Source organism: Archocentrus centrarchus, chromosome 7 (genome assembly GCF_007364275.1).
Source record: "Archocentrus centrarchus isolate MPI-CPG fArcCen1 chromosome 7, fArcCen1, whole genome shotgun sequence".
Lineage (NCBI taxonomy): Eukaryota > Metazoa > Chordata > Actinopteri > Cichliformes > Cichlidae > Archocentrus > Archocentrus centrarchus.
This window is the reverse complement of record NC_044352.1, coordinates 11,135,705-11,160,517: the sequence shown is the minus strand read 5'-3', so window position 1 is coordinate 11,160,517 and position 24,813 is coordinate 11,135,705. Positions and strand designations below refer to the sequence as shown.

The 24,813-nt window shown below is 39.8% G+C and overlaps 2 protein-coding genes across 5 annotated transcripts; both read left to right on the top strand.

The window, feature by feature from the left end:
- Window positions 1-206: 206 nt before the first annotated feature.
- On the top strand, window positions 207-20,369 carry frmd4bb (FERM domain containing 4Bb). 4 transcript variants are annotated; one of them, XM_030732587.1, is made up of 23 exons: window positions 207-350; window positions 8,001-8,066; window positions 8,633-8,727; window positions 8,848-8,940; window positions 9,179-9,263; window positions 9,647-9,703; window positions 9,793-9,815; window positions 10,561-10,644; window positions 11,323-11,388; window positions 11,654-11,711; window positions 11,794-11,880; window positions 13,288-13,364; window positions 13,694-13,832; window positions 13,905-14,046; window positions 14,304-14,437; window positions 14,633-14,749; window positions 15,204-15,432; window positions 15,518-15,571; window positions 15,669-15,813; window positions 15,931-16,098; window positions 16,311-17,092; window positions 17,933-18,071; window positions 18,364-18,481. In XM_030732587.1, exons 2-23 carry the CDS (start codon window positions 8,001-8,003, stop codon window positions 18,479-18,481), a joined length of 2,958 nt encoding a protein of 985 aa, XP_030588447.1. In that variant the 5' UTR covers window positions 207-350. The 4 variants fall into 4 exon arrangements, with proteins under 4 accessions (XP_030588447.1, XP_030588446.1, XP_030588449.1 ...); XM_030732586.1 differs by lacking the exon at window positions 207-350 and adding an exon at window positions 19,434-20,369 and having other exon boundaries at window positions 18,364-18,483; XM_030732589.1 differs by lacking the exons at window positions 207-350; window positions 15,931-16,098 and adding an exon at window positions 19,434-20,369 and having other exon boundaries at window positions 18,364-18,483.
- Window positions 20,370-21,667: 1,298 nt separating this feature from the next.
- lmod3 (leiomodin 3 (fetal)) lies at window positions 21,668-24,349 on the top strand. The gene is made up of 3 exons (XM_030733696.1): window positions 21,668-22,036; window positions 22,154-23,755; window positions 23,968-24,349. The coding sequence occupies exons 1-3, from the start codon at window positions 21,749-21,751 to the stop codon at window positions 24,013-24,015; spliced, it is 1,938 nt and encodes a 645-aa protein (XP_030589556.1). The 5' UTR covers window positions 21,668-21,748; the 3' UTR covers window positions 24,016-24,349.
- Window positions 24,350-24,813: the final 464 nt, after the last annotated feature.

Here is a 24,813-nt window from a genome sequence, read left to right as displayed (position 1 = left end):
TCATTGTTATGGGGATCCAGTGTGAACCAGGCCGGCCGGCATCTGCTGGATGAGAAGGAAGGGGGGGGGGGGGGGGGGGGGGGGGGGGGAGCAAGCGAGGGAGGGTGGAGATGCTGGGCTTGTTCACATAATAGCCGGCGGGTGAAGGCGTGGTGAGTGTGGCTCGATACGAGGCGTGTGTGTGTGTGCGCTACAGTATCCTAGAACCGGAGGATGAACATGGACAGCGGCTGCACGGCGGCTCCCTTCCCCGCAAAAAGCAGCCGTGAAGAAAGCTGAACGGGGCTGATCAATATGCAGTGGAAGCTTTACGTTATCAATACCAAACGCGGGATATAAGGAGTGCAAAGGTAAGGCGATGTGTGGTGTGGTGGAGCAGATTCAGCCAGCCTCAATGAGCTGTGAGGAGACAAAGTAGACTGAGTCATGCCTGGATGTGATGTGAGAAGGGCGCATCAATGAAAATTACAACGGCATGGGTTTGTCTCTCAGCCCCGACTGGTGTTTTCTTAGTAAAAGAGGGCGTAGTTTCTTTTTTCTACACATTAAGCTAATCATGGTGGAAACCACCCATGTACAGTAGCCTACAGTAGCACATTCATTGTTCTCCCTGCATAGTGGAAACTGGCCCCGGTGGGCTTGTCTCATTATTGGGTACTGTGGGCCATATAGGCTGCTGCTGATTGTAGTGGATGAGACGATGTGAAGATGTAAAATGAGATCGTTACATGTTTAAGTTTAAAAAAGTAATTTATGAGCCACGTTGGATTGAACGAATCATGCAGTATAGCAAATTGATTTAGGGAGTGTGACCTGGTGAATAAATACAAAAAAAAAAAATCCTGGATGAATCATCATTTTACACAGAAAAGCAGCAGATCATGCCTGCCCGAAGCAGTTATCATTATTTGATTTTCTCATGTATAATTATCTTTTCTCTTTAGAAGTATATGTGCTACAAGCACACAATTTAGTGTGGATTAACAAGGACAACAGACAGTTTGCTCCAGTTTTATTTCAGGTATAAGCCAAGATATCCTCCTTGACACCTCCATGTTACCTTGGAACTTTTTTCTTCTTTTGACTCAACACTGGCTGGAGGATGAGTGCTGCTAAACTTCACATTGACCTGCTGACGCTATGTCAGAGGTGAAGGAAGAGATACATGTGTGGGTGTATTTAAAGCTTCAAGCAGTGTAAACAGGAATTGTTGTTGTAATGGTTGTGTCTGTGTGACACACATGTCCAGCGTGAAGCTTTGTTGCGTTTCCTTCTTGCTGGAGAGGAAATCCTCTCTCATTTATCACCAGAGTTGGGTTTTTATGCATTTTGAACAACTATTTGAAAGGGTAAAAGGTCATTAGAGTGATGTTTCTGGTTTGAACTGTCTTATTTTTTCACATCCCCCTCAGTTGTTACTTAGTACGAGAGCCTAATGAAGATAAGATGCTCTTTTGCCTGTTTGATGTTGCTAAAAAATGTCTCAGCACTCAGTTGGCAACCTTCCATTTAAGAATCAAAGCCTCCTGAGACTTTTTGAGAAATGTGCTAAAAACAGAGTGGGAGAAATCTATTTTTGGATAGGCTATAATCATGTATTGATATACTTAACACAGATGGACCACATTTGATAGATATAATATGGTGAAAGCCTATAGAGCAGCAACATTACAGGTCAGTAGGTGAGGCTTTGGGGTTTAATTGGTCCTGTAAGTACTGATGGATTAATACATTTAAAAGAAAAAACAAGAAAAAAAACATCTTATCCTTGGCACACTGTGCCACCGAGTTAAAAATAAAAGTAACAAAATACAGCCTAATTACATCTTAGCCCACATTGCTGTTATATGGTGATCTTCAAAGGGTTGCAGATCCTCATACTTTTTATCCAAATCAAGTTGGTCATGTTCCATTTTCTCCACCCATGCATGTCTGTGCCTCAGTGCCACATTCCTGTGCTCTGCAGAAAGTCACTGCAGTACTTTGCAATAAAAAAAAAAAGCTCTGCAGTTTGAGATATTAGTGCTATCAGTGGGGACAGCTTCAACTGAAGGCAAATATAGGAAAGCTCTCAAAATCACAAATGCTCATTGCTCATAAAGTAGTCTGTGCTTTTTTCTAGGACAGTCTGTTTTGATTTGTCTTTAACTCTGACCTGAATTTCTGCATTTAGACAGTTTTTTTTAATAAATATATCTGTAACCTGAGTATTTCCATCTGTGCAAACTATGATCAGTAAAAGTGGAGTTTTTCAAACCACTTGATCAATATGTATTTAAGGACAAAAATATACAGTATATCATGCACTGAACTGGATTTGAGTGAATATACCAAATATAGAGACAAGAAAGAAAAAGAGATAATGCAGATTCATACACATCAAAAGTTTCATTGGGTGAATGAAGGAAAATGTTTGTAAACCTGCAACAAACCTAAGTATTAATATAGATGGCCATATGTTTCTGTTTTTTGATTGATTGTTCAAATGTTCCAATGCTTATTAGATGGACTGAATACATTTGGTGTAGACATTTATGCACCCATTAACATGAACTGTTCACTTTGCTGACTCTCCAGCTGTATTCTAGCGCCATCATTGGGTGAGAATTAAAATTTAAAACAATTCATTGTATGACCAAACTATCATTTTATATATTTTATATATATATATATATATATATATATATATATATGAAGATTGAAGAAATGGCTGATGTAGAGAAATCCTACCAATGGCTGGACAAAGCTGGACTGACAGACAGCACAGATCATGGCAGCACAGGAACAAGCTCTAAGCACAAGATCAGTAGAGGCTGGGGTCTACCACAGCAGGCAAGACCCCAGGTGCAGGCTGTGCAGAGATGCCCCTGAGGCAATCCAGCACATAACAGCAGGGTGCAAGATGCTAGCAGGCAGGGAATTACCTGGAATGCCATAACCAAGTGGCCCTCATAGTATACAGGAACATCTGTGCCGAGTATGACTTGGAAGTCCCGAGGTCAAAATGGGACATGCCCCCAAGGGTGGTTGAGAACAACAGAGCTAAGATCCTGTGGGACCTCCAGATACATACAGACAAACTTATGATGGCTAACCAAACGGAGATTGTAGTGGTGGACAAACAAAGGAAGAAGGTTGTAGTGATAAGATGTTGCAATACCAAGTGACGGCAACATCAAGAAGAAGGAACACGAGAAGCTCGATAAATACCAAGGGCTCAGAGAGGAGCTGGAAAGGATGTGGAATAAATAAATAATTATATATATGTGCCTATTTTGTATGGGCAGCAAATCTAAGTATGGTAAAGCTAAACTGATGCTGATGGTGTTTATTCAGCTGACTGTACTGGTTTAGTTATAGTTTACCCATGCACCATAAATTGAAATGTAAGTACTGTCTCTTTTCTAAATTATATAGCTTTCCTTCTTTTTAATACACAGTCATAATTACTCAAAATCGTGTCTTGCAACAGCAGATGAAAGTAACTTTCAAGCACTCTGAGCTCTATGGAGTTAATGACCTTAATTAAATGAAATTATCCTGTATGTGCACTATGTTAGTTACCTTTACTGCTGGAAGCGTTAACCTGCTACAGACAATAGTGGATTTGATCACTACTGTCCCAGTGGCTACTAATAAAACAATCTGGACCATGCTGCTAGTTGCAGTTGTAGGAATGCCCTCCTTCTCCTTCTGTAAACGTCCTTTATGGGTTTGAAATAGAAATTTGTGCTGCATGATGACATCATTCACATGAATCTCTCCCCTGTGATGCAGCCTGTCCTTGTTGTATCAAAGAGGTGCTGTGCTATAAAAAAAAATATTTATCTCAGGTTTTAATAGATCCATAATATGACGAGTTCCATTGTGTTCTTGAATTTCCCAGATATCACAAACAGCCAGACAGGTTCTCTTTGTGAGATGACGTACACAGATACCATTTGACCACTGACAGCATGAGTCATGGTGAGATATCAGATGAGGAGATAATCCTTTGCTGTATGCTTCAGTCCACTGCCTCTATCACCAGGACTCACTGCTCTGTGCCTTTTATTTTGGACTAATACACATACTCATTAGGAATCCTGTGAGTTTGGTTTTCTTTTGGAGAGTTCAGAGAATACCAAAACAAGTTATCCCTTATTCCAATAATTAATAAGCTATCACAACAAGAATATGTCACAGATTTATCATTATGTAGTGTTCCTGTAATCCTGTAATGCTGTCAGAAAATTTGAATTCTTCCTTCCTGTTAAAAGCTGACACCTACACAACCCAATTGCTGGTTCTGCTAAAGATTCAAGTGCGATATGCTGGCAGTGGCTAAAGGAGCCTCAAGTAGAAGCAAGAAGTGGGCTACAGATGCCTGGTCACTTCTATTAAACTCCACACTCCCAGATTCCCTTCACTTTTAGACTTGCAATCTTCAGTCCCAACAGATGCTGATTCAAGTCTCGTCAGTGGAAGACATTTATCCGACTTCACATAGCTCTCTCTGGAGCCATAAAACTCTTTTTCTTTTCGTATATGCCATAGCATTCCCCAAATCCTGTAAGTGGAGTTTATGTGTAAAACCAGTAGAGTTCCCCTTTGGTCACAAAGGTCAGCTACAGCTACAGAAAAGCGTATTATTGCTTATTGTACATTGTAATAGCATTACAGAGGAAGTGCAAGATCTCTTGAACTAAAAACATTAAAGTTAGCCTGTTTCCCTTCGCCAATAGATTGTATTGAATGTCACATCCTGTTTGTAGCCGCTTGAAATCACAAGCAGATTTCATTTTGATTTCTTTAGGCTTCATATGTTTGCCTCTGAGTGTGAACCAAGGTTATAATTACAGTTTTTTTTTTTTTTTTTAAATTTCATAAGTTTGTTTGTTTGTTTATTTCAAAATTAGGTAAAATAGTTTGGAAAATATGCATGGTATAATAAGTTCTGTGTTTTTACAATTGCACCAGGTGTCTTCATGTAAGCACAGAGACTTGTGTGTGATACCAGCCTTCATCAATAATGCATGAAAAACGGGAAACTAAGATAAGATGGGCTGCAGTCTGGACATGACATTTAACCAGTGTGATGTATTAAATACTGACAGCCAGTTTACTCAGGAGACAGAGAAATTCTCCCGTTGGCTATTGTACAGCTTTCAAGCTTGACATTTTCACTGTTAAGTAGTTAAGATGGATAGTAATAATATTTATTTCCAGTTTCGCATTACCTGAAGGAGGTACATCTCATCATTGTTAAGTCTCATTGGTCATACATGGTTAGTCTTAGTTAACAGCTGTAGCAGTACATAAGAAGGAGGCCACATCTGCACCTTCTCCAAGTCTCCGCTGGGACATTTCATTGTAGCATGCATACATCTAAAAAGCTGCCTATATACCAACCTTAGGCTCCCAGACTTAAGCAAAACCTGCAGCCTGCGGCACAGTACTCAGCCAGCGCCTGTCCAGTCTCTGGAGAGACAAACAAAAAGACTGACAGTTCTTTGATGTCTGTCTGCCATGCCTATTTTTACACGATGGTTCAATGCTTGTCTTAACACCACAGGGTTCGAGGCTGCCCTTTTATCGAGGCTGAATGGGTTGTGTTTGGTTGACCTATCAGAGCTGTCTGCTGGGTCGTAATGATGTACGGTATACATTACAGTATGAGATGTCAGAGGAAGATCTGAATGATTACTAGTGTGCATATAGTTATTTCATAACCAGTTAATTAAATCACAATCCTTGCTGTATCTGAGTTGTGTTGGATAAAGAGTCTCTCTGAGAAACTGAAGGTTTAGTGAGGGTTGCTGGGTCAGATAAAAATAACAGTTCTTGGGCTGATTACAGCTTTCAGATGATTAATGGTGTAGATTCCTAAAAATAATAGATCCTCCACCCAGTCACTTCATCTATATTCCATAAGTGTATGTCATCCCAGCTGAATGTGACTCTCGTCTGCTCATCTAATAGCTGCTCATAGAAAAATTCCTCATGATTGTTTAAGAAGCTTTTTAGTTATAAACTTCTTCACATTGAACAATGATAATTCTTGCACCATCTAGTGGTCAGTGCCTTTACTGTACATGTCAGCATGCAGTAATGTCATGCATATTACAAAGTGTGTGACTTCCCCACCCCTCACTATGATGTAGCCATAACTTAATCAAGCTTGGATCAATGTACTAATCCCCTCATGGCTGTCACAAGCCGTACACTCCAAATTAATCGTCTTTATTGAATGTGCACTTTTACTTTAGATCATGAAAGACAATTTATGAAAGTGACATTATTCAGGGGCTGCAATTGACAAAGCACTCGATAAAACAGTAATTTAATCGAGTGACTGGGTGTATGCCCCTCATTCAGAATGCAGGGCAATTATTTTTAGTGCTTTAAGAGAAAAGAATACATCGGAATTGGAACTAATAAAGTAGTTTCTGACACTTTAGGGGTATTTCTCCTGCTTCTATTGGCAAATAACATCACTCAATTGCAATGTAGAGGAGATGGATGCAGGAGAAATCTGATATCTAGTTTCAAACCCCTTCAGCAACAAAACACACTGCTGAAATAACAGCAATATAAAAGTGAATTAGTCTGACTTAGCAGACAGTATAGATGTGGTTAACCACTTATAGTTCTTGTGCGACCCATTTTGTTCGTATTAAGAACCAGCGCATACCAAACTGTGGTCAGGCATCTGACTCAGCCCCCATTAGGTCAGCTGTTGATTTCACACTCTATAAGCCACTGCCGCACACAGCAGAGGCCTGGTTTTTCAGTCAATAACCTGTGGAACAAGTTGCTGTTTAGACCTGATGATCTCCTGCTGATGCTCAATCAGAGCCAAGAATTTCATGGTCTGGATCCAAGAGACGGTGCTTATTAAAGGATGCGATCTAGTCAGGGATGTATCCACACCTGCACTCTCCCTGGAGAGGTTTACCAGGTACAGCAGCTGCGTGTTTAGAAGTGTTAGAAGTTGCAATCAGCCTCATTCTGTCAAACGAGGAGGCTGTTGGGTCTATCTAGTGTACCTTTCTCCGTTTCTGAGCAGGTTTCGTTGAAACAAAAACCTCAATCCGTCATTTTTTATTTATCTATCAAGTGTACAGTGCTTCTAGTGTTTCTTAGTAGGTCGGCATGACTTTATCCTTACAAAAAGCTTTCTTTTGAAGAGCCAGTGCTGATACTTTGCACAACCAAACAAACAAGCAATAATTATATCTTGTCAATATGAGCTCCAGTGATTAGTTTGCTGTTTGCTATGAACATATTTTTGCTGTTTGGAACTTGATTTTACTCCTTTGGTGAAGAGGTAGAAAACCAGTTCTAGTGGAAGAATAGTTTATTTATTTACTGTCAGTAATGGTAAAAGATGGTAAAAGAAAATAAAAAAGACTTCATTAGAAATCCTTAGAATTATCCAAGCATGTATCAAACCATCTTTCAAAGAAAATCCCCTCTGTGATGGTTGTTTTAATATATATTGTAACAGTTATTTCAGTGTTGTATAAGGTTGAGGTGAAGAAGTAATGCATGATATTTTATACATTTTCTGTATACAATCTTAGCCTGCAAAGTAATGAGTAACTATTGGAGTCAAATGAAGTGAAGTACAAACTATATGTGCGCTTGGTAAGTGGCATAAAGTAAAAAGAAATGAAAATACTCAGGTGTCATAAAATGATTTTCGCTGGAACGGCTGAGAGACTAAAAGCTAAATGTTCAAAATGGAAGGACTTCAAATCCCTCCTTTGGTTACTATGGCAACAAATCCTTAACACAATGGTTTTATTGTAACAAACAACGTCAGTGTCGTGTTTTTTCATTGCACTTACGTGGCTTTTTGCTCAATTTAGCTATTGTAAATACTGGCAAATACCAGATGCCATCGTGGTAAAAAAGCTACTAACACATGAATATTTTGATATAATTGTTTATGTGTTTCATGAAAAGCTTGCAATCTGTCACAGACCTTGAACTTCCTCGTTTTTTTCCCTCCACAGATGACTGAGGGCAGACTGTGCCAAGTGCACTTACTGGATGACAGGAAGCTAGAGCTGCTGGTTCAGGTACAAATGCTCCAAACTAAAATCTGCTGCAGTCAATATTTTTTGTAATAATTACAATGGTTCTGTGACATTTTTATGCATAATGTTAAAGAGGCTTTGGATTGTCATGTATGCTCACTGCAGTTCCTCTCAGCTCAGTGGAGTGCTTCATCATCTTAGTGAGTAGCTGCTGAGCACAGTGGAGCATTTAGCAGCAGAAGAGCCAGATATTATTCTGAATGAATACTGGACTTAGATTCATCAAGTGGCCAAAAAGACACATAACTGTCAACTAAAAAGCTTTAAAAAGTGATGACATATCCAAAATATGTTCACAACTTGCTTCCAAAATCTAATTTATTGCATGTTCACGGAGTAGTTAGACTCCCCAATGAGCAAAATGACCTAGGTATCTGTACAGTCAAAAAGTCCAGAGGCTAGCTGTGCCTCAGGTGGTTTGGGGTTTGACCTCCATGCATGTATGTGTCTTTGGACAAGATACTGGAGGACAAAGTGAAAATGTCTCTCCCACAGTCTTCTCAATTAATTAAATGTATCTTTTGACACACTCACGTCTTCCCTCTCAGCCGAAGCTACTGTCCTATGAACTCCTCGACTTGGTTTCCTCCCACTTCAACCTCAAAGAGAAGGAATTCTTCGGACTGGCGTTTTTTGACGACAAGTATGTAAATTGCAGTGTTTATTTTTTCACTGATATGGATGCTTTCAGCTGTGTGTATGCCTGCTGGCAGATGATTACAGAGGGCAGCTTTCTGATGTTAGAGTTTGTTTGTTTTTGCAGTGGTCAGTGTAAGTGGTTGCAGATGGACCGCAGAGTTCTTGAACATGACTTTTCCAAGAAGCCTGGGTCCATTGCCCTAAATTTCCTGGTCAGGTAAGAATTCATCTCTTCGTGCAGAACCCAGGTTCTCCAGCAGGGAGCACTACTTTGTTGGCGTGGAGTTTCATACTTTTTTCTATTGACAAAATATCCAGATTTGTTTAAACAACCCAGTTCTGATCATTTTGACAGTATAAAATCAGTGGTTGGAAAATCTTTGAGTATTTTTTCAACTTTTTTTGGTGATTGTTTTATCTTAATACATGCATGCATTTGCTTCCATCTTTCATAGGTTTTATGTGGAAAACATAACACAGCTTAAAGATATCATAACAGTGGAGCTATTTTACCTGAATGCCAAATCTGCTGTCTACAGTGTAAGTCCTTTCTCTTACTTTTACTTGGTTTTTAAACAATGAAAAAGTATCCTGCTATAGTTTTTGTTTCTGCTGGGGGTTTTTTTTTTGTTTGTTTGTTTTTTTCTTTCATCACAGCTTGTGGTGATTCATTGTGTCTGGACCCTCAGCTCAGCAGTAAATGGCTGCAGGGCACAGTTTTCTTACTCTGCTGGCTGGAATGTAAAGCAGACAGTGTAAGAAAGAAGAAAAATACATGGGTTCATTTGGAGAATAAGTAGAGGTTACATTAGGGCAACACAGAGAAGATTCTATGTTTGGATCTGGAACGCCTTCTCTCTCCACAGGCCTTAGCTTCTGCATCGCATTTATTTTTTCTTCTGTTTGTCTATTATGTCTCTCAGGGGATTATTGAAGTGGAAAGTGATAACGTCTTCAAATTAGCTGCAAATGCCTTGCAGGTTAATGCTTTTAATAGTCTGATAAACATACATTAATTGCCACATCTAAAAGCCTGCCATCTAATAAGTTGTATTTTGTTCATCGCCAGGAGGCTAAAGGAGACTACACAAGGTAAGAGCACATCATCAGCTGGTTAAGAAGTATTTAACAGCAGCAGGAGGAGTTAATAGTGGGCTCTTAGCGAAGACATTCAATAGGTCACTTGTTTCTCCAGTGCAGACAACAAAAATCAATAGCAGTGTTATGCGAGGCTCACCACATAGTGCTGAGAAGCTTGCACCAGGCAACTAATGAATCTTAGAGCGCTGATAGAAGCTAAGTACTACAGAGTAGTGACACCTTTACAATGCACATAGCAACTGTTAGCTGTGTTTAACAGTGGTGGCTTTTGATATTATACTTGGTGCTTTCCGAGGTGATACTGCATGCTGTTGTGCATGTTGGCACCTGCTTTTGGCCAGCTGATGAAGCAGGATCGTGTTGATATATTTCTTCTTTTCAGTAGATTCTTTGTCATGATTGTTGCTTAGGCCACAGCTGCCACTGAGGATACTGTGGTTATATGTTCACTATTTCCTCTGGGATTTAGGGTGGATTTAACTTTTAGGACAAATTTCATACTCATTTTAAAACCTAGATTAATTTAGAAATTTTACTTTGTTGGATTAAAAAACAAACACTGAGATACACATGTTGGAAAATAAGGTATAAAAGAAAAACCATGTGGTGGAAAAGGCATTCGGATCCTGTACTAGAACAAAAGTGACACAGTGAAAAATGTTAGGAAGATTCACTACTTGCGTCAGGATTTTTAAATGAACTTCCAAAACAATCACTTTTTTTTTTTCCGTTTTAGTGATGAAAACACTCGAGCTGATTTGAAGAAACTTCCTACTCTACCCACCAAAGTACTCAAGGAACACCCATCTCTTGCATACTGGTATGCTTACAGGAAATTATGTTTTAACATGTAGCATGTTTTAACATAAAATATTTACAGGTAATTAAAGGGGACTTATTATACTACTTCCCAGCTCTGTATTTTTCATTACTGGACCTACTAGAGTGGGTTTGCATGAACCTTATCTATCTTATACTGGGCCTATATGGACACTGGGTCATCCTTTGCCATTTTGGCTCCTCTCTGTTTAAGACCATCCTCCCTTTAAGCCAGCTTTCTTCTGATTGGCTACCTCTGTCAAACAAAAAAAACTGAACGGTAGTTGGGTGGTTTTGTTCCCAACCAGGGCTGTGTGCCTGAGACAATCATATGTCCCCTCTTACTGGCAACATACAGAGCCACAGCCAACAGTCTGAAAACTGAGCATTTAGAGCAGTCCGAGGCCTGAGCTTTTTGGCTCATAGACATTACTAGTACATATGCTAAAACTGTTAAATATGAGCATCCACCGCTTTAACAGTACATATTTGACACAATATGAAGACAAGCAAAATAGGTCTCCTTTAAATTAAATGGAATCTGTAGAGAAATGTATAATTTTACACTCATCTTTTACCACCAATCAGTTGACTAAATTAAATGAAAACAGTTTGTTTACACTTCGATTTATCTTTCACCAGCTAACTGTATTGTCTTCTCATTTATATAACATTACAGTGAGGATCGCGTTATTGAATATTATAAGCAGCTGAAAGGTGTTTCCCGAGGACAGGCCATTGTGCAGTAAGTAACGAAATTGTGTAGCTACACGAGTAGGAAGACACTGAATCTTTTAAAGCTTTAAATTCATTAATCTTACTTTCACCTCCATTAGTCCTCCCTGCATCCCTTTCCCTCTCTGACACGCCTTTTCTCATCAGCTGATAGAAATCAATAGCTCTCCTTTGGTTGCAGTGAGATCACACTGATTCACTGGACAGAGATCAAATTCCCACATTTCAGACGTTAAAAAGCAGCTGGAAGCTTGAATAAATGTTTTTTGTTCCAGGTATTTGACGTTGGTGGAATCACTGCCAACGTATGGGGTCCATTATTATGAGGTTAAGGTAGGCCTGTTCTGTGATTAATACGAAATGACAGCTGTTGCACCTGGAACTGTGTCAACCATCATCTGTTCTTGCCTTACAGGATAAACAAGGGATCCCATGGTGGCTTGGAATCAGCTACAAGGGTATTGGCCAGTATGATCTCCAAGATAAATTAAAACCTCGGAAGGTAAACACTCCCTGCAGCCCGATCTTTAAAATGGCTGCTGCTGTTTCTCTGTTTCACTAATCTGACTGTGAACACGATAGCACAAGGCATGCATAAGGACTGCTGCTGCTGCACGCAGTGTGGTAATTCACGCATCATCTGTTTCACCTGAGTAAACGGCTGAGCTTCAGCTGCAGCAGACAAGGCCAGACTTGAAAAAAGAATTGAGCAAAATGCCAGTGTAGATGAGGCTGTCACTTATCCTTAATGAGGTTAGTGAGTTTTGGATAAAGGGCTGGAGAATCATGCAGATATTATGAACTTGCTCTTCTTGTTTCATTGGTATTGTTTTAGCTTTTGGCTTGACAGGAGAAACACCCATATGAGTGATCTGTTGGCTATGTCTTCCACTCTATGGCCTCAGTGTGTGTCAGTGCAGCTGGGTGCAGTCATGCACTGAAGTGCTATTATGAGAGAAAGTGAAGGTTCAGAGAAATTCACATCAAATCACTAGCAATGCCTTCCTGTTAAAACTCTGTATCACTCAACATGATGCAACACTTCACTGCCTGATGCACTGCAAAATTGTACAAGGTGTCGGGTGCATGGTGTGTTTTGTAGAAGAGGGTGTGAGCTGGTGATGTCAAAGGAAGAAGAGGCTGGATTTGGGCGTTAACCTGCATGTTCTGAGAATACCTGCGGAGACAAGTCAGGAGTTGACAGTGCAAACTATGTGTTTGTATTGACAGCAAAACCAGGGAGGATTTAATAACTTGATTTATAAACACACGGGACGTGTGAGCATCTGTTATACTGGTAAGACTGGATACTATACTTCTTTGTCCTGTCAGCTTTGAAAGTAAGCACCGTATCTTCAAATTTTCTAAGTTAAATAGTTCATCCTATCACCCTTTGGCACTATATGTTTTAAGCAAAACTGGGTGGATGAAACTCCATGTAAGCTCAAGTTTGTCTCATTCGGATCTTGTCCAGACATACAGTGAGTCAGTAATCTAAATGCAGCGATCATATTAAGCTGTCAGTGAGCACCTGGGTGATAGGGGGATGGGAATGATGAGTGCTTATATGACGACCCCTTATGGTATTCTTCTTTCTCCAGCACCTGCGTTATTGCAGACTTGGCATGCCAGGTAGTCCAGACTTTAATGACAGTTCATGTTATGGTTTGCCGCTTTAATAACTGTGGCTGAAACAGACTTGAGAAAAACACTTGCTGAACACTTTTTCTAATAGTTTATTCGATACTCATGACGGCCATGGTTCTAGATGCTTTTAGAAAAAAAGACACTTAAGTTTAAGTCATTACTCCATGCATCATCCAGCCAGTCAAGGTGCTATATTTAAAGAACACATCACAATATGCATTTCTCTCATCAACATTTTTTTTTTCTGTGTTTTTACTACCAGCTGTACCAGTGGAAGCAGCTGGAAAACTTGTACTTTCGTGAGAAAAAGTTTGCTGTAGAAGTTAATGATCCCCACAGGTGAGCAGCAGGGGAGATCCTCTCATAGAGGTGCATGTGGTCGTTCTTAGAATGACTGTTTTTAGAAGTTGATTATTATGTTGTTTTCACATGCGCCTTGAGGCGACTGTTTGTTGTGATTTGGCGCTATATAAATAAAATTTAATTGAATTTTTGTTTAGCCTCTAACACTAATATGATCATCTCAAGAGATTATATCTGAAGAGATCATCTGTTTCACTACAACTTAGATTTTAACTGTGATTCACCCCCCCCCCCCACCCCCCCCCCACCCCCCCCCCCCCCCCAAAAAAAAAAAAAAACAGTCATATTTTCTGTGGTTTGTTCAGGAGAGCAGTAACCAAACGCACATTTGGGCAGACGGGCCTACTCATCCACACGTGGTATGCCAGCCATTCTTTAATCAAGACCATTTGGGTCATGGCTATTAGTCAGCACCAGTTCTACTTGGACAGAAAGCAAAGCAAAGTAAGTGTCAGTTATAAGTCACCGCCCATTTTTACTGGCCTTTGTTTTACATTATTTTCTTCATTCTTGTAGGCTAAACTTGGAACAACAAGGAGTTTGGAGGAAATTGCTATGGACCTCACAGAGCATGGAGGGGCGAAAATAAACAAACTGGGTGATGTGGGCCTTAAGAATAACTTCATAACAGCCAGCAATGGGAGTCTGGTATCTACAGGTTGGTTATAATTATTTTGTTTCATGAAGCAAATCTTTGTGAAAGTTTTTTGTAAGGTTTTATCGCTAAAACTGTTACTTCAGATCAGATCAGTCCTCACAAATCCGACTGGAGTATAAACATTCTTCTGTTTGATAGTGAAAAAGTAAAGGTGACACGTGAGCCAGTCAGACAGTATCATGTCATGGGTGTGATTTTTAGATAAATGGGTGAGGTAGGTTATGTTGGCAAAATCATTTAGAATTCTGTCTTTCCAGGTTCAGCGGACTCTGAAATGAGTGAAGAGCAGAAGAAGGAAAAACTCGCTGAACTGAGAAAAAAAGAGCAGGAGATCCAAGATATTTTGGCCAAGAAAACAAAAGAGCTGAAAAAGATTTGCCTGAGAGAGGCGGTGAGAAATAATTTTATACTACAGTTCTTAGCACTGGTGCAATATTTGTCTATTTTTTTTTTTCTCAACCCCACATTCAGTTTGCTGAACTCCCTTTAATAAACCGTGCTGCTCTGCCGCAGGTGGATGGATTATTTTTGTTGTTACACTCACTTCATCTAAATGTCCAGAGGATTTGTTGTTTTGTGCTTTCAGGAGCTTACTGGCAAGCTGCCAAAAGAGTATCCCCTTTCTTCGGGGGAAAGACCACCACAGGTCAGACGGCGAGTTGGCACTGCTTTCAAGTTAGATGACCTTTTCCCCTACAATGAGGTCTGTATTGAACTGCATTTTATACAGAAGCATAAATAAATTGATTTATCTTTTTTTGCAACATTGTACATCAAAGTTGTTTCACTTTTTGAGTTTAAAAGTATGCCTGGTAATAATTTATTTGATTAGATTTGTCAGAAAATTGCTAAAGTGGGTAGCACTGTTCTGGTGCTACAAATACTTCATGATATCATGTAAATTTGCAGCTAAAGCAGTCACTGTGTCACTACACTGGTGAGAGCCAGACTAGTAATACCCAGTTACACCAAGAAGAATTCCATTCAGGTCCAATTGATATGAAACCCTAATTAGATCTATTCTGTAACATGTTCAGTGAGCACATGGATCAGATGGCAGCAATATCTAATTTACTTACATGTACCTGCTGAATATCTGAATGCTTGCTCTTTATTTTAAATTTCTGCTTATGGACTACTTTTTCTGATTTATGCAGGATCCCATCCTGAGAAACCTGGAGAGCAGATTTGCCCTTCAGCAAAAGATTGTGGAGGCGGCTAAGAAGCTAACAAATGAACCAGAGCTGTGCAAAACTGTTAAGAAGAAAAGGAGGAGAAACTGTTTGGACGCTATGCAGAAATTGCAGCAGATAGAGGATGAGATGAACCAGTACAGAATCAAAATGGGGAAAAAGCCCACACAGCGGGCCTCGGTGATCATTGCAGGTATGTTAGAAGACAGATATTACTGAATTTATTACTTAGATATAGTCGCAGCAAACATGGAGCTGTTTTTTTTTTCGTCTTGCAGATGAACTTGTTCGTTCGAACTGCAGCTCTTTGTCTAGTCTCCCGCTGGATGACGGTGAGTCAGGCATTCTATAACAAAAGTGATGCTCTCTCATTATGACTATGCTAGAAAAAAAAGAGTGTCTTTTTTTTGTTGCCATGTTTCTAATCAGATGACTCAGACAGTGTCAGTCAAAGGCCACGCTCAAGGTCAGTCCAAGGTTCCCCTCAGCTGAGTCCAATGCGGTCACTGGGAGCAGAATTTGATCTGGAGAGACAGGCCTCGCCACGGGATAATCACAGCAAGAACCACAGCAGGTTGGGATTTTTTATGAATCTATTGTTTATTGTGTCCTGTTTGCAGCTTCTTTCCTTTACTCCCCATTTTTATTTTCTACCTTTTTTTAATCCCCTTCTGATACTGCACCCATTTAGATTAGCTTTTGATGGCCAGGAGGCTTCCAATTACTACCAGAATCCAAGAGAAGTCTCCTCCACCCACAGTAGTCCCTATAAAACCCTTCCCAGACCTCCTAGAGATCCTCGCAGCATGCCTCCCACCCCGGTCATGACCCGCAATGCCTACAGCAGCAGCCAGCTCAGGTGTGATCTTTGCTCCCTTGCATTGCCAACCCAATATTTGTCCTTCTTCATTTTATTTAAGCAAATCCTTGCATGTCTTAATACCCCTAACCTTCAACCATGCTCTCATATAAAATACTAACCTTCATTTTAATGTCTAAATCCAAAAATAATATCCCATAATTTATCGTAATTTTCTCAAAGACTGTTCACAATTGGTGTCATTTCCACAGGTCGGAGGGGTCTCCTCATTGCTTCAGGCATCGCAGTGGAAGTCTGGAGTCTCAGCCCCAGATGAGAAAAGACAGAGAGTCAGAGAAGCCTGTCTTTATCTTGTCACCAGCTCACCGCAGCAACAGCACAGAGGTATTAGAGGACTGTTCCTATACAAGCCAGTCCAGTCTGGACTACTGCGGGGCAGCCAACTCCCACTACAGTACACTGGACTCCCGTACCTCAACCATGCATCGTCTTCACAGGAAAGTGGAAGTGTATGGTAATACTGGGAGCATGCCAAACTTGGTCCAGCACCATTCTAATTGTAGTTATTCGTGTGAGGCCTCACCACACTATGCACCCAGTGCCTACTATGTTGCCGGCTACCCCTGCCCAGACATGGAGCCTTACGCTAATGGTGCTTATGTGTATGAGAATGATGTTGAAGGCCACTACAATGTCAACCCATCCTACCAAATGAATGGGTATCATGGACATGACAGATTCAGGCACTACAGCAGTGATGGGGCAGATAATCTTTCTCAGAATCCCTACGCAACAGTGAGGCCACCACGGACCAGAGAGGGGCCTAGAAATGAGCTCTTGGCCAAGAACATGCAGAAAGCCCTGGTGGCAGAGCACCTGAGAGGCTGGTATCACCGGAACAGAGGCCACAGGGAAGGAGGAAGGGGATTACTGGCTGGGTATGACTTTGACAGTGGCTCTCAGCTCAGCCTGGGATACCAAACCATGCCAGCAGCCTTCAGCCACTCTAGCCGAACCACCTCTTTCTCTTCAGGTACTTAGTGTCTAGGCTGCTTTCCTACCCATAGCATTTTTATTTATGTGTTTTTTATGTATTTGAGTGGAGGTTTTTCATTTACCGTATTTATCAAAAGGTTTTCTAGGCTGCCAGTTTGGGTCGAATGTATTATCACATTTATACAGTCACAAAGTAATTAGAATCACATGCCAAAGAGTATTCAATTTACATGAGAGAAATACTTGAAGGCAAAAACATCTGCCAAATAATAAAAAAATAAAACAAAAGTAAAAAAAAAAAAAATATTCACACTTACTGTTGCTGTAAACGTTTATGGACTCTTTGCAGGCAGTTCTGTTTGCACAAAAGTAGTTTTACCCATTTTCACCTACCTAAAAAAAAAAACATTTAAATAATGTTAAGAAAATTAGTACCTAAAAATACATTTTATGGATCCAATAACATGAAGTGTTATAGTTTTGATTAGGAAATTCATTCACACGCTGAAATGTAAAAACTGGCACAGTGAATAGTGAAAAGATATTTGAATTTTTGTGAATGTTTTAGAGTTGCTATTAACCCAATGTTTTCAGACCTCTACATCATCAGTGTGATTTTTTTTTTTTTCCTGAAAAACCTAATGTATACAATCAGACACATGCAGTGTTACTGTCAGCAATAAATTAAACAAAAATGACGTTTGCATGCAACGTGGCAGCAACAGGACTGTAATAAGATACTGCCATATAATGTGAGGGGTAGTTTGTTTGCAGTGGTGACATTAAGCTGAACTTAGCAGTTTTTCAAAAAACAACAATTACTACTCACTTATGCTCCAGCTTTAGTTGAGTGCTTCTGCTTTTCTCTTGTTTGCAGTTTCCTCAGCAGAGAGCACAGGGAACTGGCGCAACCAGCTGGCAGTCGGCCTGACAGACTTTGATGCACCTGACACACCTCAGTACCCTCCTCCTGGAGCTTCAGCAGCACTGTACAACCGCAGTCCCACACACAACAGGTGAGCGTGTTTCAGTTCACTGAATCTCCACTAAAACTGTGGTTGTAAGTGGAAGCCCCTAAGTGACAGTCATAATTAGTGGAATTAAACTAAAATGCTGATTGCTACCTTCATTATAAAATGGTAGCTGGGTTTCCTGCTCTATTTTCCCACTTTTTTTTTTTTTTTTTTTTGAAGAGAGGTTTTATCTTATGATTGTATCCTGCCAGTGTGATCTGAAACTATTCAGCTCATAAAAATGCATTCTCTTTCCCCTCATTACTTGACTTATGCTTTATACTCATGTGTGCAGAAATTCTCCAGACAACAAAGAGTCTGACACAGTGCCCAAAAAATGTGAGTCAGTAGATGCGGTTGGCACTGAGGCCACTAGTACAGCTGAACCGTCAGACAACCATTCTAGCACTTAAGGGTGAGACCAAATACAGCGGGCCGCTTTGTGTTGTGTTGCCAGTCGTCTCCATTTCGACATCCAGTCATCGTTCGTGTTATTTTTGTAAAACTCATTTATTCATATAATCTATCTTTTCATATTGTGGTTTGCTGTCTTTTGAGGCACCATTTTCTTTTTAAATGCATCAGTCACATTAATTATAATCATGATCATGCGCTTAACATACATCAAGACAAAGACTTAGAAAGATTATCATGCTTAGAAAGTAACAAGACTTGGACTCTGCAGCGAGTTAATGGCTCTGAGAGACTCTAGCTATAAAATGCTAATGTCTGCATCCTGCAGTGACAGTGTTAACATTCTGATGTTTACCAAGCTCACTGTGTTAGCATACTAAAACTGGCTGATTATCACTGAACACAAAGTACTGCTAAGTTTAATAGGAATAATGTTATCTCTGCGGGTATTTAGTCATGGAGAAATTCAATCTGTGCTGACAACTGATGATCAGTGAAGTAATCAAAATTCATCCAGAGAATCTGAATCCTTAATTTCATGGCAGTGCATCCAATAGTTTGTTAACATTTACAGAGAATTTCAGTCATATGGTGGCAATAGTGGAAAAGCCAGGAGATAAAAGCTTACCAAGGTTGTCAGGCCTTATCATCATGACATAGTGAACATCTGAAGTAAATACTATGGCAGTCTATCCTAATAATTGAGATATTTTGGTCTAGACAACAAACAACTAACATAGCCTTTCCTAAAATTATATCACCAGAGTGAAAAGTACAACTTTCCCATTTACTCCATAAAGCCCCGGTCATGTTGGATGTCTTCCAAAATATGGTGGACTCTTGTATTTCCATTTCCATCACTCAGTTTTATTTTTAATTTCAGCCTTTTTTCTTGTTCTCAAACAACTACTACAGTGCACCTTACCTATACTTGTGTTGTTGCCTGCACAGATTTTACCTTGATGGACGTTATATGAGCATCCACTGAAGAGGACCAAACCAAACTGTGGCACAAATAAAGCCATAGCCAGCAGCACATGAAGGGAATGAAGCAGAAACACAGGCTGTACACAGGATTTTCTGGCTGCTATAACCCTGTCTTTGAAGGTGTTTTGTCGTTTCGGTTTTGGCAGAGAGGTGTACGCTGTCCTCATGTTAAAGTAATCTCTAAACACAGTGATGACACTCTTGAATGACTTTCCCATGTGCCTTGGATTGGATGAATTGTACAGGCAGATGAGAATGTGTCGAGAAACTTTAAGATGTTGCACACTGGATTCAAACCCTACTGTGTATTAAAGATAAAAAAGCAACGTGTTTTTACTGAATCCAACATGATGTATTTTAACAGAAACTAGCTACTGCCTTATACAAAACAGTAGGTTATAGAATTAAAAAACAAAACAACAATCACCACTTTTATCTCATGATAAATGATAAAAACTAGTCTTAAATATAACATCTAGATTGAAGACAGAGCTTGAGCCTGTTCACAAGTGTGACATGGCAAGAGCTGGGTTAATCATCATTAGAGCAGGCTGTGTATTTGATGACTTTGCATTTCTTCATTTCTTTAACCTTTAAATCAGAATGTATCATGTCAATATTGTTTATAGAACCATTAGTCTTTGTTAGTGCTGTACTGTGTTTTAAAATGCATGGTGAGAAAATAGTTTTTTGATTAAAAAAAGAAAAAAAAAAACACAAACGGAAACAAAGTTCTGCCTTTTTTTTTTATATTAACAGATGACCACTGCCATAAAACATATCCATTTCTCATTGTTTTCTCACACATTTGTACAGTCAGTGTGTAGTTATATGTTGTTAGATGTTGTCATAAAGTATTTTCCACTTAAGTAAAAGGTGAATAAACATATGTGTGACATGTATATGGCTGCTGTCACTTTCTTTGTGAAGCTTGTGCAGCTCCTCGTCATTAAGTTCTCCTAAGAACACCTTAAAGAAATGGTTAAGCATTAAAAACAAGAATGATAATGAATGATATTTACTAAGAATAATGAGAAGACTTATCCCACTCTCTTATCAGGCCATCAAATAATAAGGCTAAAACCAGGCTGTAAGCTTAGCGTAACAACTGCAGGTCAGCTAGGCAAAATCTGCCTGCCAGCACTTGTAAAGCTAATTACTGTCACATTTTGCTGTATCAGGGACTAAAACCATGACATTATAATCACAAATTTTAACACTGAACAATTAATTTGTGAAATGATGGGTTTTGTCACCTTTGAAAAGAGCCATGCTAGTAATTTTCCATTAGTGCTAATCTTAAGATCTAGCAAAGCTAGTGTCTACTGGACAAACTCTCACCACACCATTCTTAGGAAGAAAGTGATTAATTTAATATAATTTTAATAATTTGTCTTAGCTTGTATTTTAAGTGCCACCCAAGGTTTGAACTGTCGGCTACATCCACTCAAAATTTTGAGTTACTAAGTCAAAATTTCAAGACTGTAACCTGAAATTCTGAAAGCAAAAATATTTTTCTTCAGTGGTGGAAACAAGCTTCTGTAATATGCTATCTGTTGTTTTGGCATGTTTCCATACCATATAACCCTGACACTATAGAAATGTTGACCAATCAAAAACCTAATGCACAGTCTGATGTCAAAAAAGCTGATAAAGGCACACATTCTACACTGCAAGATGCTTTCTCTGTCCACATGTAAATCCAGTTTCTGAAAATCTTCAGCCCGGAAGAAGTTTTTCTCAAAAGCTCCATTTTCATTGATCGAAAACGCTGTTTACGTGTGGACAAAAGGTGAAATCACATAGAAAAAGCTAAAGATACCTGTGTAGGCTATGCGTGGACAGGGCCTGAAGTGATTGTGATAGCCACTGCTTAAAGACAAACTACCTCTTGTGGCTCATGGTCTGTTGTTGTGTAACTCTTCAACACCCCACCCCCACCCCTAGCTGCCTGGGGCTGTAAAAACGTCTCACCTGTTGCTGTCAGTCTGGCATTTTCCTGTTGCCTGAAGCAACTGTCATCTCAAAAGATTCTGATGACCAGACCAGCTGGGAGAAGTGTCTGAAAAAAGAATGCTAGCATGTCTTTCCTCTGTTGGTCCCGTAAATATCTTCCATGCAGTTCACAGGGTTTATTTTAGACCATGAGGCAGGATCAAACTGTTTCTAGCTAAAGTCAAAGACAGAGGCTTCCCAGTTTGCTCTGTGTTGAGGCACAGATTGGATCAAAACTGTCTTTCGCTTTGATATCAGCAGGAAAACAAAACTTTAGTACAAATATGTCTAGCAATAGAGATCTTGAGGATCTCAATGAAGAGGACATTGATGAGGATGAAATCCTTGCAATGCTTTCACCTGAGGAGCTTAAGGAGCTCCAGAGTGAGATGGATATTATTATTGCGCCAGATGAGAGTGTACCAGTGGGACAGAGACAGAAGGACCAGACAGAGAAAGTTCCGACAGGGACATTTGACCACAGATCCCTAGTTGATTACCTCTACTGGGAGAAAGAGTCTAAACGTATGCTCGAGGAAGAAAGAGTGCCTGCTACTCTGCTGCCCAGTGAGGTAAGTGCTCAAATTCATGTACAGATCCATTTTTTGTACCTATCATGTGAAATGTTAAGACAGAATATAAGTCTTAATATCAGACTTCCAGTCCTAATGCCTTGATGTGTTGTTTAGAAAACTCTAAGGGAGGAGTCTGAAAAGAAAGAAAAAGAAGAAAACTCAGGATGTGGGAAATATGAGGTGTATGAAGTGATAGAGGAAGTCATTGAGGAAGAAGCTGCAGATTGTGCAAACGGAGAGGAAATTATAGAGGAGATTATTGAGGAAATAGTTGAAGAAGTTGATGAGATGGATGAAAAGGACAAAGTAATGGATGTGGAAAATGAAAAAGAGGTGAAGCAACTTGTTGAAGACCAACCTGAAAATACAGGTGAACATGCAGAGCCTCCGGATATCACAGAAAAAGTACCCGGAAAAAACACAAGTGACAGTCAGTGTTTTTCAGGCATGAAGGAGACTACTGAGACCTTAACCCCAAAACACAACACTGAAGAGAAAGAAATAAATACGAGTACAAACTGTTCACCTCCCCAAGAGGCTCCAGAGGAGCCAGAAACAGTTGAAACCGATGATAAGCTTCCACAGAAGGAAGAAAAAAAAATCAATAAACTGAAAATTCCAAAGCTTGCACTTAATAATATAAAAATTACTTCACGGCCTTCAGGAAATGAAACAAACTTGGAGTCGACACTTGAAAAGATTCGCAACAATAACCCCTCCATCACTGAAGTAAACCTCAACAATATAGAAAACATTCCCAAAGCGATGCTCTTGGACTATGTCAATGCCCTGAAAAAGAATAAATACGTGAAAACTTTCAGTTTAGCCAACACTGGTGTCGATGAAAACATTGCTTTCAACCTGGCCAACATGCTACGAGAGAATCGCAGCATTACGACTTTAAACATCGAGTCAAACTTTATAACTGGAAAGGGCATTGTTGCCATCATTCGCTGCCTTCAGTTCAATGAGACTCTCACGGAGCTGCGTTTTCACAACCAGAGGCACATGCTAGGTCACCACGCAGAGATGGAGATCTCTCGTTTACTCAAGGCCAACAACACCCTCCTGAAGATGGGCTACCACTTTGAACAGCCAGGGCCCAGGATGGTGGTGACCAACATTTTAACTAGGAATCTGGACCGCCAGAGGCAGCTGAGGAAGGAAGAGCAGAGGCAGCAGCAGCTAAAGCAGCAGAGGGAACTGATGCAGATGTATGAGAGCAGTCTCAATCTGCCTCCCGGTTTACTTGAGATGCTGGGGTACATACCACCCCTAGAACTACTTGAGGAGCATGGATTTGTCCCACCCTCATCAGAGCCGAATGCTGTAGTGCAAACACAACATCAGCCAGAACAACCAGAGGCACAGAAGCAGCTCAAACACAAAAGCATTCCCAAACAACCCAGTGCCGAACCAACAAACCCGTTAAAGGACATCCAGCTGAGGAGAACTCCGAAGAAACGTGATCCTTTTCTCGAGCTGGACCCAAGAGATGACAGGAGGCCAGAGAGGGCAAGTTTTCAACTGAGGAAGACTCCCAAAGTGAAGGATGCAGGCAGTGCAGAGAAGGAAGATGAAACAGCCAACCTGACTGATGTGATCAAGGCTCTAAAACCTGTACCTCGAAGACGAGTGCCTCCAAAGGTTGACCTCACACCTCGTGATCAGCTCCTAAATGATATCAAAAAGAGCAACGTGGCCTATCTCAAATCTGTGAGTACCGTAGAATCAGTACTATTTGGACCAATAGTGTTTTGGAGTTGGTCAAATCAAATTTTTTAATTACTCAAAAATGTATGTATCACAGTGTTGAAGCTCTCAAAACAGACGAACACTTGCCCTGCCTAAAGGTGTTTTAATACAACACTCATTGTTCCAGAAAGCAAAATAAACACACTATTCTTTTCCTTTCTTGCTTCTTATAGGTGCCACTCCCTAAAGCCCTGGAATCAAGCGAAACAAGTCTCCTGTAAGACGTTGCTGTTTATTCACCATTTTGTTTTAATTACACATGCTTAGTGTTAGTTACTTCACATGAACAGTACAACTTAACACTGAACTTTATTTGCCTATAAAAAAGTACTTCTTGGTTGTTCCACTCCTGTTTTATTTTAATACATGCTATGGTCTTCAAAAAGTAACAAGAAAAAATTTGATGACAACCAAACACTGTATATTAAATCTACAGTAAAGCATGCCACTCTCTTTTGAATTCAGTGCATAGTTTAAAAAAAAAAGTATTCACACAGTATTCTTTTGTAATGTCTACATATACAACTTTCTTTAAGCTTTGTGCTAAAATTGAATTAGCTGGCATGTCTGATTAAGTGTTAGATTGTAACTTTAACTTAAAGTTGTTCAAATATTTGCATTTTGCTATTAAAAAAAGAAACCTTCTACTCTTAGCCGGAGGATTTTTTAAAAATTTAACATCACTATATATTGTAGAAGTGCCATCAGTAGTAAACCAAATCCATCCTGAGGGAATCATTTTTTCCGTCCTGAAATGAGCACTTGGTGTATAAAAAAAAATTACTCATATAATCTGTCTAATAGATTCATGCCTCACAGACATTTTATTCAAATGATACATACTTGGAAGGCTTTCCCTGCACTAGCTCAGCATTCAGTAGTCTTAAAAAAAATATTTTTTTTGGTCATGAGCGATTTTACCTACAAGTTTAGCTACTTTTTTAATTTCAGTCCAGTCCTTGCACCTGACTATTTCCAGAGGATTTATTTTTTGTTAAGCCACTTAACACTGACCTAAG